General features: G+C 42.4%; 1 protein-coding gene across 1 annotated transcript; it reads left to right on the top strand.

Annotated features, from left to right (window-relative positions):
• The first annotated feature begins 3,255 nt into the window (after window positions 1-3,255).
• Window positions 3,256-11,789, top strand: LOC130195438 (uncharacterized). Its single transcript, XM_056416965.1, has 14 exons — window positions 3,256-3,339; window positions 4,857-4,976; window positions 5,281-5,386; window positions 5,850-5,869; window positions 5,952-6,051; window positions 6,753-6,777; window positions 6,918-7,002; window positions 7,270-7,376; window positions 7,490-7,553; window positions 7,874-7,949; window positions 8,119-8,143; window positions 10,208-10,478; window positions 11,036-11,185; window positions 11,283-11,789. Exons 2-14 carry the CDS (start codon window positions 4,858-4,860, stop codon window positions 11,338-11,340), a joined length of 1,206 nt encoding a protein of 401 aa, XP_056272940.1. The 5' UTR covers window positions 3,256-3,339; window position 4,857; the 3' UTR covers window positions 11,341-11,789.
• The last annotated feature ends 2,923 nt before the right edge of the window (window positions 11,790-14,712 follow it).

Raw genomic sequence — 14,712 nt, 5'->3', positions numbered from 1 at the left:
CTCAAGTCTTTGCTGCAGTGTTTGGCTTCATGTGATTGTAACTGCACACCCATCATCAGATGGGCAAACGTCAAGTTCCATAAATTAATTCTACTTTTGGCCACAAGAGGGGATGGTTTCTTCTAAAATCTTGTAAACAAAATCTTAACAATGTTCATCAGTTTCAGCACAATATACACAATGATGATAAACTAAAGTTGAAGCTCATGCAAAGACATGTCTGTGTTCACAGAAGCAGGACAAATGCACATTCACTAAAACACTGTGCATAGGTACGATTTGTAAGTAGTTGTACTGTTGAGCGATTTCCCTTTAAACTTCATTTTAATATTTTAAAAGCAGTTTTATTGAGAAATATTATTGATTTGAGTATTTATCGCAACAATTAACATATAATGTAAGTGTGTGTGTGAGAGCGAGTGTGTGAGAGACAGAGAGTGAGAGCGGCCTCCTGAATGTCTTTATGTCAGAGGTAATCAGGATTAGCTTCCATCACAGATCATCCACGACAGCTTTACCTCTGCATATTTCTCTTCCGTCTATTCTCTTTGTTTTTCTTCCTTTATGCCAATTCTCTCTCCGGCCTCCATTGCAGTTCATTGTTCGTTTCAATCTCTTCTCCAATAAATTAAACATCAACAAATATAACCAAAACATGAATAGAGCCAACAACTTGTGTTTCCTGAGAGGGTTCCCCAGAACTAGAAACATTCACTTTCCCTCTCTTCCTCTCGCGGGAGTCTGTGCTGTGTCTTATCCAGATGTTAAATTAGGATTGAGGCCACTCTGGTGGTGGTACCACATTCCAGCCATGGGCCAAGGGTCTGTGTCATCGACCTGCCCTCCCAGCTTATCCCTGCTGAGCTGATAATGGGATCTGCCCGCTGCATCATCAGCACCATAAATCGTTCTGTAGTTCTCTTTCTCGAAAACAACACCAGGCCCAACTGGAGATGAGATCCATCCGCCTGTTCGACCCGGTGAAAGTTTGTCCGCCGGTCCGTGGCTTCCTATTTGTCAGACGGACGTATGTCCACCTGTATAATTCATTTACAATAGTAGCATGTTGTGTCTCCTTTCTTTTATACTCTTAATGTGATGTGTAGAATTTATGTTGAGTGTGTTACTAAAGTGCAATGGTGAAGAAACTAGAAAATACGTACCTGCCTTGATTATATTAGTATACAATTTAATTAAATGAAATGTCGTATATCAGTGGAAATATATGATAAGAAATGGATTTTTGGTGGCCATATTGGATTTTCTTCCATGACCATTGCATCTGATCAAGTCAAAACACATTCTAACTCTTCCTTATGTCCAGAAACCGTGTAATAGCATTTTAAATCATTCAAATGTGTCTTCTGATGGAGATATGAGACATTATATATTTATGGCGGCCATCTTGGATTTTTGCAAATTTAAGCTATTTCCGCAACAGTAATTTCTCAGGACTTTTAGTATGTTATTCAGGACACTTCATAGAAGACCTCTGTGTCAAAATAAATTCTATTGCATTTATTTCCATTTTGAATGGTTAAATTGCCTTGATTTCCTGGACTATTACCTGACTGATGCGTGCATAGGTTGTTTTTTTGGAGCCCGTCAACCTTTCCATCACAGCAGCTCCTCTCTCAATGTGACGGTTCAGACGTGCGTCAGGTAATGAGCGCAGTCCTGGATCCTGGTTGATCATTATCAAGCACCATGCCGTTCATCCCCGTCCTCTCCATCTTTATCTGGCTTTGTATTCCTTATGTCTTCCCCCATGATGTCTGTGTCCCTTAATGCAGCCTGTCAGCAAGTCCACTGTCACTCAATCGCGGCAGAAGCATTTTTATCTTTTTTTCCAGAATTACAGATTATAAAATGCCTGGACATCCTGCGTTCAAATCCTATTTAAGTAGAATTACAGCAGTATTAACTGAAGCTACTGCAAGGATGTGAACTGGTAAACAGTAGCTACACCTGTTGAACAAGCGCATGTTAGCATCTTCAATGTTATGCTAGGATGTTAGCTTTAGCTCAACGCAACGCTGTACAGGACTTTGTTTTAAAAAAAAATCTTAATCTGAGAAGTAATTATCGGACTCAAATTAATTTAGTTTGGTTTTTAAAACAACAATATTTCCCTCGGTATCCAAGAGGAGACTGAGACGACATTACTCAAACACACTGCTGTAAAAGTAACGCACATGATGTAGTAACTTCACTTGGACTTAGTAGCTTTCCCCCTGCTGCTAAACATCTGACGCCATATTGGAGACTATATTGGAGTTTATAAGGCTGACGAGAGGAAGTAGATCATCAGGGCCCTGGTCCGACCCTGAGCCCTTCTAATAAGCTTTACTACGCCTGTCTCCTTCAGGCTGCTAGTCAAAAGGTTTATGTAGCTCAGCGATGGTCAGTCAGCAAGTGGCCCTGCGTCAGTTGCTGGGGATAAAACTATAATCAGGATGGGAGATGATAGAGAAAAGAGATGACCTGGTGTAGTAGGGAGGAGGGGACTCTAGCTGCCACATGTTCTGTACCTATGAGTACCTGTAAGGGCTCTGTGCATATAGTCAAACAAAGTAGGCTATCTCCTTTTTGAGACAGTACAGCCCAAAAAGATTCTGAAAAGCTGCGTGTAACAAGAGATAGATTACAAACTACAAATCGTGATCCAGATGAAAACACGTGTCTGCAACTGGAAGCAAAGAGTTTCTTTCTATCTTGAATAGCTGCAGCCCGTTATCAGCACGTGTTGCTTGTGGCTGTTATTCCGATGTGAGGGGGAGAGAAAGCAGTTGACAGCTTAGTTTAGTTTAGTTTATTAACTAGATCTCTGTTAGCTGACGCCTTAGCGGCCGCTAATCTTCCTGCAGGGAGGAAAACATGTAATACATGCAAACATCCAAAACATGACGTCAAACCAACAGTTAAAAATAGTACACAGAATAATAAATAAAGTGCAGTGGAGGGCTATGATGTGCAGTACATCAGTAATGTATACCGAGAATGATCAGATGTCTGCAAAAGGGATGGAAAATGTCAAGGAGTTAATATCAAGTGGTCGATGCCCTTTAATTATTTTTAAAATGACAAATTATTACCTGTATGAGCTCCCATCCCATACAGGTAATGACAGGTTAGAGGGATGATGTCCTGGCGATACGTTTCTCTGCTGCTAATCTGCGATGGCTCACAGTTCAGGACTGTGCCTTGACCTTCAGGCTGTGCCGGGTAATCCCGTTAGCCCCAGGCAGCCACTGTGGAAATCCCAGCAGACCTGTGCTGGCTGTGCAGCACTCTGGACCTCCACGCCGCTGGCATGCAGACCCACCTGTAGACACGCAGGTAAGAGAAACAAGTCTCAGTCATTCTGTACAGAGAACAGACAGATTACTTGGCTGGTGAAATGATTACCTGACTGCTTGCTGCGCTGACCTGTGTCTCGGTAAAGAGACGGTGGGTGAAGTTGATGTATCATACATGTTGATGTTATTAGATGTTGTCTTACAGCTTCTGATTTGATTTTTTTTGGACAAAGTCTGTCCTGCCAGGTTTGATCTGAGGATGTGCCAATCGTTCCTAAATTAAAAACACAATCCGTGGACAAGGAATTAGACCCTCGGGGTGTCTTCCACTGATTTATGCTCTTTTGATGACTGAGAATGATCCGGTATGAAGAGGACACGTGTCAGGAGTTGATTCCCGGTCTTAAGCAGCGAAGAAGGCTGTAGATTACTCGAGGGACAGAGCTGCAGTATTGAATCCAATGTAAAACATGTGGGATTAGGCCAGAACAGATCTGATCTCTGCTGATTGGGAGTGTGCCACACACTGAGATCACAACAACAGCTCTAACCGCTCCGTAAAGAAACCTTGTGCATGTGGACCGATTCCCAATAGAGAACCAGCTGAAACATGATAACTCCTGAGAGCGGTGAAACTTTCCTTCTCCCCTTGCACTGTGTCGAGAGTGCACATTTAGAAGTCACTGCGACATTAAGGGTTTGTTTTCTGAATTCATTGTTTATAAAATAAGGTATATAGTGTACAGACAGAAGCATATATTATTATGTCGGCCTTCCTGGCCTCATTGATACAATACATGTCTTGTTCAGGACAGACATTGGATGACGGTGACCTCACTTGTTGCCCCGGGGAAGTAGCTGGTGATGCTTTGTGAAACCTTCTGATATCTGTCCCGATTGCCCTCGACATGTGTGCTGCGGTCAGTTAGCAGGACATCTGGCAGGTTCAGGGGCTCTTTGCTGAAGTGGATTATCTCAACAGGTTGATGAACTGTCACAGCGGATACTACGCACATCTGAGATTAAGGAGATTAAGTGGCACTTCATGCTGCTCTGTATATCTCTTTTTTAATTTTTTTAATTCAATTCTTATCTTGAATCAGTGCACTGGGCCATGTAACATGTAACATGTATGTTCCTTGTACATTTGTGATCCTCTGCCCCCAGTGGACGCTGTTGGTAAAGTATCTTATGGTGCACTGCTGCCTGAGATCCTCTCTGCCCCTCTTCCTTTTGGTCTCTGACTTCTCATGTCTAGCTCTTCTCTGAGAAACTAGAGAAGGCTCTCTGATTAAATGTGAAAGAAATAGTCACGACAGTCGAGAGAGAAATTTCAGGTTGGCACAAATGTTGCCTGGGATCAAAAGCAGAGATAAAGCAGGTGAACGTCCTTCACCAGAGCTCATTAGCTCCCGTGAAGGGTCTCTGTGGTTGACGAATGAAGTGGCTGCTTTCATGAAGACATTAGGAAAGAGTTATTATGGGTTCATCAGCATTATCATCAATGTTTGATGAAGGGCTTTTGAGAGGCTAACTGTGTGTGTGTGTGTTGAACAGGATGTTTAACTGGGTGGTGAAAGTCGTCCCCCAACTCCCTGAAGCTCCTGAAGCCGATGACGCTGCTAATTCCACAGGGAAGCGTCCGCAGAATAACGCTGACGAGAATTCAGAGGACAGGTAAATGTTCCTTTCCACTACTTTCTTTGTTTGCCTTCATGAGTGAGTGAGTGTGTGTGCGTGTGTGTGTGTGTGTGTGTGTGTGTGTGTGTGTGTGTGTGTGTCCACGTTGCCAGGAGCCAAGTGCTCTTCCAGTCAACCAGCCAAAACCCTCCCACGCTAACATACAGACCAAGTGGAATGACAAATGTAACAGAATGAATGGCAGAAAGTGGTCTATCGAGAGAGTAAGAATGAGTGAGACAAAATTGTGTGTGTGTGTGTGTGTGTGTAAACATACTGTCTTTCTTTACCTCCTCTACAGCCAGGCCCAGACTGGCGTTTTGGGCTGGCTGTCCAACGGGTTCCTCAGCGCTCTGCCTCAACCTTCTAGTTCTCCTGGACTCAGCCGGTCCAACTCTGAGGCCCGGGTGAGTGTGTCGGTGTTTGAGTGACATGTTGTCTGTTCAGGTGGACATCAGGTCTCATCCAATGAGAAACACATGTATGGAGTAAAGGATCCCCTTGATGAACTGATGGTCAATATCTGGCGTAAGAAATGCCGGTGTCAGCACGTCATGTTAGGACAACGGACACATGTTGATTAAACGTTGGAGAATACAGACAACACGACACACTACAACTACACACTACAGCACGACACACTACAGTACTACACACTACAGCACTACGCACATCACTACACACTACAGTACTACACACAGCACTACACACTACAGCACGACACACATGAAAGTCATTTGCTCAAAGGAACTATTTCAGGAGAATTTAATTCTGGAAACAAAAACAAAAGGAGGAAGAGAGATCTGCAGTAAGCTCTCTTTGACGTCTCCATCTTCTCATTCTCTATTTCTTTCTTTGCCAAACCAACAGTCAAGAGAGAATGGAGAAAGGTACAGTGCGCTTAGACAACAGCTCATATCACTAAATACATTATTTAAAGGTAACTTAAATGTTAACGTGTTATTGATCCAGGTCTGGAGTGATGGGCTGGGTCGCTCAGGGTCTGACCAAGGTGTTGCCTCAGCCCGACGACAAGAACAGAGAGATCGACAACGATGAGGAGCACACCGAGGTGAGACACACTTCACTCTGACACAGACTACATTCAAACATCACACGAATAAACTACAGAGAGGAGACGGGAACAGACCGTTTCTCTCCAGAAAGCCTCCGACGTCACAGGAGCAGTGTGTGGTGTGTCATGAGTTAAAGGTCAAGTAACAACAACAACATCTTCGTCTTGACTCAACTAAACACTGTCCCGCGGGCGTAGAAGACTAATCACGTGGATTAACTTTATAAAGACATCTGCACGGAGGTTTCGCAGGTTAACATTCAAACCAGCCTCTTCTCCTCAGGCCTCTGCAGGCAGCACACAATCCAGGTATTTCACATCGTGTTGCCAAAAGTGAAATAGTTAAATATTTATATGACGTATTCGTCCAGGAGAAAATCCCATAATTGAGCCCATAAAGGGCCGCGCTTGGCACGACCTTCATCCACATGCTGAACGGTGTGGTCGTAAAGGGGCCCATGTGAGGGTTATTCCTCCACCATTTGTAGGGGAGAAGCACATCTGGACTATAGTGTGGGCAAACAGATAGCAGACACACTCCTGATCACATTGACATTGGATATAAAGTATAAGATTTAATGTATAAATGATAACATTATAACCCATTAGTGTGCACGGAGAAGAATGTAATAAACGTAAGAAGATGGTGTAACTATAATCGGCTTAATTTAAAGTACATTTTATCTCTTTGGTCCTAGATCCATGAAGTTGCAACAATGCCAGGTATGTTTCTGGATAATTTGCCCACATGTTCTGTCTTTTTGCACAAAAGTCATGTGAGCGTATTTTATTAATTTCTTTGAATGATTAAATGTCAATAATTAACCATGCTTATCTGCTGTGTGATTGGTCTGTCTGTCTAGATGTTGATCCTCTCCCACACATCCCAGTGGTGGAGATTGTGTCGGATGAGAAGTCGGAGGTAGAGACTCCTCAGTTCTCTCCAGAGTGAGTACAAACACACCTTCTACTCAACATTCAGACCTGAGCCCTCACACACCAAACAGCACCTGGTGTTTGATGGATTCTTTTGTTTTGGGGAGTCCAAAGTACAGCAGCTGGATTTCAATGGAAAATCTGAATCAGATACACACACACACACACACACACACACACACACACACACACACCTACACACACACACACACATACACACACATTAATACAGGTTGTTAAAACATGTAATGGGCTAACGTTTCTTTTTTCCTGCTGCAGCGTGGTGAACTGGATAAAGCCGATTATCCCTCAGTCCATTATACTGCCCCCTGGTGTTGTACCCAGTGAACCACCAACCAAGGCATCCCGTTCCTCTCTTGACAAAGGTACACACACACACACACACACACACCCACACATTGATGTCCATCGGTCCCAATGCCCTCCCATTGGATGGATTCCTACTTTGTGAAATTCAAATTATTTCTCTTCTTTCCAGTTTTATCTCCACCATCCGAGTCTCTCAGTGGAATCTCACTGGACACTGACAGCAAGGCCTCCGCGTAGGTTTCATCCATCACTGGGCTTTTGTATCACTCTTCTCATCCAAGACAACATTTAAGATCAAATCACACTTGCATGGGAAATCACATTATTACTAATATTGGCTGGCTTGCAATACTTTGGGCCTGTTTGTCATCGGCTGAACACGTTATCCATGTTATCCATCCATCTTACACCAGTACACTGAGATATCTATGCAGATAAGCTTTACTGATGTTTTCACGCAAATTACCTTCATAAATAAAGAGACTGTCAAATGTATAACTTGTGTCTAAAGTGTGAAGCAGCTGAACAGATGTTCATGGTCTGTCTCCCACAGTGTGGTTGGCTGGTTCGTGTCAGGGCTCGGCCTGAAGATGCCTCAGCCCGCACTTCCTTCCAAAGATAATGCTGAGGTAACTTTTGGGAAAACAGAAATACTTTCGTACTCCTCCTCTTCTTGTCGTTTAACCCTTGAAACCTTTCCTTACCAGCTCTTTTCTGATTGTGTTGTAACTGACATTTTTTCCAGAAGAATATTTATAACGATTCACTTGTTCAATTTCTTAAATTTTTTTTTCTCAGGGTGCCGCTGAAGTTTTACAGAAAGGTGAGTTTAGGTTTTATTCACTTGATAATACTCTCCTGTCATAGTCCAACCTTGTGCGTGCCCTTTTCTTGTCAGTATCGCTGTTGCCGGATGCCACAGTTCACAGTTCACAGTTCAATTCAATTGAGTTTATTTTATACAGCCCAATATCACAAATTACACATTCTCCTCAGAGGGCTTTACAATGTGTACACCTACGACGTCCCTGTGCGAGGACCTCACATCGGATCAGAAAAAACTCCCAAAAAATAGAGAAAAAACTTCACTGGGAAAAAAGGTTCATGGTTCAATCAAGTCAACAATGTGTGTTAGGTGCATTTTATTAAAGTTATTATTCATCTTCCTCCCATTTGAGTAACTCCCGTGTATCTGTGTAACATTTGGTTACACAGATAGTTTTTTACACGTGTTTTCCGTGGGAGCGCCCTCTTGTTTTCGCCCCATAGTTTTGAAGAGGTGTTGTTGTGGGGCGGTCGGAGCATAACTCAGCCCCTCTTCTCCTTCTGTTTCAGGGGGGAAGGTGCTGCGAGCCCCTTAAACAGCAGGAGGAGACGACTGGGGGGCGCTCTGATTCCCAGACAGACAAATAGTAAAATATTGTACGGTTGGGAGAGCTACAGGTGCTGTGCAGCAGCAGCAGCTCAGTATCTAGGCAGCTGTCAAATACCACAAGAATATAGAGATATATTCAACTCACCTTACTGTACTTTCTACAGTTCAAATGAATGTATTACAACTTAAACGTGTGCACTAACGTCGAACTAAAAAGTGTATATCAGTGGTTCTCAAATGGGGGTATGTGTAGCCCTGGGGGTATGTGAAGGCACTCCAGGGGGGACGTGAGATTTTTCAAAATAAATTTAAAATTTGTATCCATAAAAAAATCTCTTAAAAATAGTTATTTAATAAATATTGAATTCAATATAAATTTAAGTTCCTACATTTTAATTGTATATATTATATTACATATGTTTTTAAACCATAAATGTGTGGTGCTGGTTCCGGGGGACTTGGCTGTAAACATATTTCACATGGGGGTACATCACTGAAAGAAGGTTGAGGACCACTGCTCTATATTATGTTGCTAATTAAATTAGTTTTTATCTTTTTGATTTTATTTTGCACATGTTCTGTTTGACACAGACATATTTAGCGATTGCCATTTATTTGAAACAACTGCAGCTTTCATTCACAAAAGATTGTGCAAGAATATTTGATGTGACTTTATTGTGCTTTAAAATACGGCAAAGTACCCTTTATATTCATGTTGCCTCTTTTTACGGTACAGCAACAGGAGATAAAAAAGATGATTCATTAATCATCCATTGAGACTAAATATAATTATCGCCCAATATGTCTTCCTCATTCAATTAACAGACATCTGTAACTAATAATAAAATGGCAGCTATGTTCATTTATGACTATTTTTGGAAAAAGTATAAATGATATACTTTAAAATGTATTATAGTATTAATTAATTTTTAGATATATATTTCCCACTCATTAATAATCTGCTAATGATTGTGCTCCGAGAAATGTTCTAGAAATATACTGCTTTTCCCCAGTATATTAGCGGTTGACTCCACAGACACACATGTAAGAGACCCATTTGATCCATTTGATTGGTTTCTATGTTGAACTGTGAAAAGTGGCCCGGGGATGGTGTGGTGTTGTTTCAGAAGGTTTGACATGTTGACTGTGTTGCAGACAAGGTGGTAGAACACATGCATGTAATTACACGCTGTGATGTTAGGATACAGGACTAATAAAGATTCAATGTGAAATGATGTCACGTGGTTGTCTTATCAATAACATCTTCTCTTACCTCCTGAATATTCATCATCATGCCCTGTATTATAAACAGTCCTTCCTGCAAACTGTTCTAGTATGTACAGTCGAGATATATATATGCCTATATATATAAGTCATCATTTAAAATCCAGCCTGTAACGTGTCTCCATTTTGTTCTTCATATGTCCAAAACCAAATCCACCACCAACATTCCCCAATGTCCACCACATATCCCTTCTTCCACACACATCGGTGCTTGTCACCCTCTTGCAGCTTCAATCAAACTCACACCTGACATGGTACTAGAAGACGTGGACTCGGACCACGAGGACCAGCAGAAACACAAAGACGGGTCCACGTCCCTCACTGCACCATCACAGACGGAGAACCAGCAGCAGACTCAGTCCAACCCGGAGCCGGAGCCGTCAGAGAGCGGAGGAAGATCTCAAAAAGACGCCGAGACCCAGACGGACCGCTGGACGCAGTTCATCGAAAACATCAAGAAGGAGGCTGAAGGTGTTGCTATGGCTACCATGGAGGAACGGTAAGACGGGTCGCAGCTGCAGTTAAAACCATTTTAAGGTCACTTCCGCTGATTGTAATTGCCTCCTTTCATATAAAATAATAATGAAAATAATTAGAAGTTAGTAAAGAGTATTTATTACAATACTGGACTTTGTCTAGTCAACTACACCAGTATTGTAAGTGAAGCCAACATGCAGGCTGCTTTTGAGTAACACATTCTGCACACCTAAACAAATGTCCGCTTTAAATATCCCATAGGCATCAGAGCGAGCACATATAGCGTGCATATTTAATCACATTCACCCTGATTAAAGGGTTAGGAGACCAGAGGTCAAGTCTTCCACAAAACAAGAATACAAGCTGCAGTTTGTAATGCATTCCTCTTTTTAATGGATTGCCTTAATTGCTTTATGCTTGTGTAGTCTTCCTGTCTCTATAGCTTGGTTGAAGCAGTATACACAAATGAAGCTAAACTGAAATTGGGCCAGAGGGTTTTTGCTGATCTAAAGTCACACTTTTCATTTACCATTGTACAAACATGTACCTCACAATCACGCCCGTGTATAATCTCTCTAGTCTGCTGCAGGAGCGCATCGAGATGACACGTGTGGCTGAAGAGGTGGCCAGAGAGGCAGCTGAGGCCATTAGACAGATGGCCAGTGAGAGGCAGTCCATTGGTCTCTCCCTGGGGAGTAAAGAGCTGCTGCAGGAGGAGCCTGAAGAAGAGTAAGAACTTGTGTTCAACTGAGAAAGTGTTTGTTTTGCATTTCTGTGTTTTACCGAGCATCCTTGTGAAGTGACGTGACGTGTTCTCTGTGACCAGACTGCCAGAGCCACAAGAAGAGGAGAGCAACCTGGACCACTGTAAAGTCACAGAGTAAGGATGCACAAGTCTATAGGACCTCGACTCCGCTAGTCCAGAATGTGTAACATGTTGCTCTTGTGCTCTGCCTAATACTTAAGAGTGTAATATTAATGTTTATAAATATATATATTTACAGAGTTCTGAACTTAGAAAAGATTGTGATGACTTGATTACAACAAAAACATAGAAGCTGCATTTATTGTTGCAACTAGTGGAGGTAGAGTGGATTTAAATAACTTTATATAGTGCTGGTGCATCAAACTGGAACAATGCATCGTCAATAAGATGATCATGTTCCACTGTTGCACAGTTTGTTCTGTACTGCACTGTTTGTTTTGTTTGTTCTGTATTGTATTGTGTTGTGTTGAAATGTATATTTTGTGTAAGCACTGAGAGACACTTTACCTAGTCAAATTCCTTGTTTGTGCAAACTTACTTGGCCAATAAAACTGATTCTGATTCTGATGTGTTTAAATGTTCAAAGTAACTCTAACTATCAGATACTATATATCACTATAGTTCCCTCTGAATAGTTGCGTTGAGTAGAAGTTTAAAGGAGCATAAAGTAAATCAAAGTGCCAGCCGGGGAGCAATAGCTGCATGAAAGTGAACCGAGGCTCAGTTCTCCGTCTGATCCAGCAGTCATCCGGCTGTTAGGTCCCAAATCCCGCGGGATCTCGTTACATGATCTTCGCCGCGCGCTGCCTCAGCATCACAGGGCCGTGCCATAGCAACCACAGCTTCCTTCGGCAACGGCTCATCGCCCCCCTCCCACACCCCCGCTTAACGGTTACCCCGGTAACAACGCGCACCTGCTGCTGCTACTGGTTCACGTCTGGAGACGCACGCGCGAGGAGAAATGATGGACGGAGATGTAACGGGACTTTTTTTTTTTTTACTGTTGTTGTTTTTCTACAACGTGTAAAACCCCGTGATCTGGTTCACGCGACCTCAGAGTTCTTCTTATCGTGTCTCGACGCTCGTGGACATTTTGTCTCTCGGCTGTTGACGATTAACGCGCGTGCATGACAGAGAAAGTGAGTATCTGGTGAGCGCATCATCGTGTTTAGGTATCGGACCAACATATGTTGTGACATTGTGACGGTGACCTGTTATTTAAAACTAACTTTATGACGTAATGAGCGTCAGAGGCCGAGAAACTCGCTGTTAATTCAATTGAATTCAGTTTATTGAATACAGCTTTACATCACAAACTACAAATGTTCCTCAGAGGGCTTTTAAAGGTGGTCAGCAAGTCATTCGCGTTATAACAACCAGCTGACATTGAGTGAAGCTTCCACATGTTTACAACATCAAATGAGAAGAGTGTGTCCTGTTTCTGTTATCCAGTCAATATTATGTGAGCAACACCATGTATTTAAAAACCTTTACATTCTGCCGTATAACCATCATAAGTGCAGTCTATAAAATAATAAGTCATCTGTGTCTACATTGGGACAATAATAAAACACATCACATATTTAAATGTGTGCTATTGCAGATAATAAATCAAGTAATTTCTGTCATCGCAGCCCCCACAGGGCTTGAAGCGTGGTGTTACCCGTGTCATCATTCTTTCTACTTTTAAAAGTGCGCCACATCCAAATTCCATTCTCAAAACCACTTAAATATGATTTAACCTCTCTAAATAGAGCCACTTATAATCACAGTGTGCAAACAAGATTCAATGAGCACATACAAATAGACTGAACATGTCTGTGTTTGCAAATGTTGGTTTACTTTCCCAAATAGCTGAAAGTGTAACATTAACATTATGTATTCTAGAAATGCCACCATGTTTATCCTACATACAGTCGTCTTTTAATACAACCGTCATTAAATGGAACAAGTTACTGATCAGTGGGCTCAATGTGGGGAACCTCACACTACACGGTGGAACCTGATTGGTCCAACTCTTTTGTCCCTTGTCCAGCAGAACAGAACAGAGCCTTGCTGAGGAGACGGAGGAACCAATCACAGAGGAGCCAATCACAGAGGAACCAATCACAGAGGAACCAATCACAGAGGAGCCAATCACAGAGGAACCAATCACAGAGGAGCCAATCACAGAGGAACCAATCACAGAGGAACCAATCACAGAGGAGCCAATCACAGAGGAACCAATCACAGAGGAACCAATCACAGAGGAACCAATCACAGAGGAGCCAATCACAGAGGAGCCAATCACAGAGGAACCAATCACAGAAGAGCCAATCACAGAGGAACCAATCACAGAGGAACCAATCACAGAGGAACCAATCACAGAGGAGCCAATCACAGAGGAACCAATCACAGAGGAACCAATCACAGAGGAGCCAATCACAGAGGAACCAGGTAGAGAATCAAGACACATCCGCCATGTGCTATTTCTTTATTTTATTTTATTTGGCAGTATACTCCCTACAATACTGCCAAGATCCCTAGATTGTAGAAAAGAGTCACACAATCAAAGTCGCATACCATATTCCAAAGTACTGCCTTTTCTTTTAAAATAATATCTCTAAATACTGTGCACCTTATATGCCATGGTATATTTCTGTCGTATTTGCATCAGAAAGTTGTGCGTTGGTGACTGTTGTGTATTCTAATGTTAACATCTCATGAACTCTATAATCAATTTTTTTTAAAGTAGAGCCAAAAGAGGAAGCGGCGCCGCAGCAGACCTCCCCCTCTCCACCTCCAAGTCCGGTTCAGATCTCTGAGCCAGAGTCTGAATCAGAACCAGAATCCGAAGCAGAGAGCACGACCCAGGAGTCCAACTCAGAAGATGAGCCCGTAACCCAACAGCCGCAGAAAGCAAAGGAGGGTCAAAGCGCTGACGCTGACAACGCTGGTGAAAAAGTAATGTCCATGAGTTTAACATGCACGTGATGAATGTTTCATCTCATCACCCATGACACATAAAGAGCCCTTTCTCTCCTTTCCACCAGTTATCTTATCTTATCAAATAATCCATATAACTCTCATATGTTTAGGACTGAAAGGAGAAATTAATTTATTTAATTATTTAGCCTCAGACGCATTAAAGTTCAGACACAGATGTCATATCCGAACCCACCTCTCCTCTGCCATTCATTCATATGCTTTGTGATTTTTGTAGGAGGGAGAAGCTACTGGAGACGACTGTTGTGGTATGTGCTATTCTAATTTGTTGTTGTTTGTTGATGTTTGTTGTATGTATGCGGTTACAGCTGCTAAACTACGGCTCTAATTAGCAGGTCGGTTGTGTTTAACTCACAAGCTGCTTCACTGTTTTACATCCAGACTGCTCCCACGACGTTGATGTGTTACTGTGTGTGTACATGTTGCCTGGCGACTGCAGGCTGCGGTCACTATGTGATCCACTTGTCTCGAAGAAGTCTGACTTTGTCCTCCAGTCTGACCTCGC

This window comes from Pseudoliparis swirei, chromosome 6, assembly GCF_029220125.1.
Source record: "Pseudoliparis swirei isolate HS2019 ecotype Mariana Trench chromosome 6, NWPU_hadal_v1, whole genome shotgun sequence".
In the NCBI taxonomy this organism is placed as follows: Eukaryota; Metazoa; Chordata; class Actinopteri; order Perciformes; family Liparidae; genus Pseudoliparis; species Pseudoliparis swirei.
The sequence above is the reverse complement of the archived record's forward strand: the minus strand, read 5'-3'. Positions and strand labels throughout refer to the sequence as shown.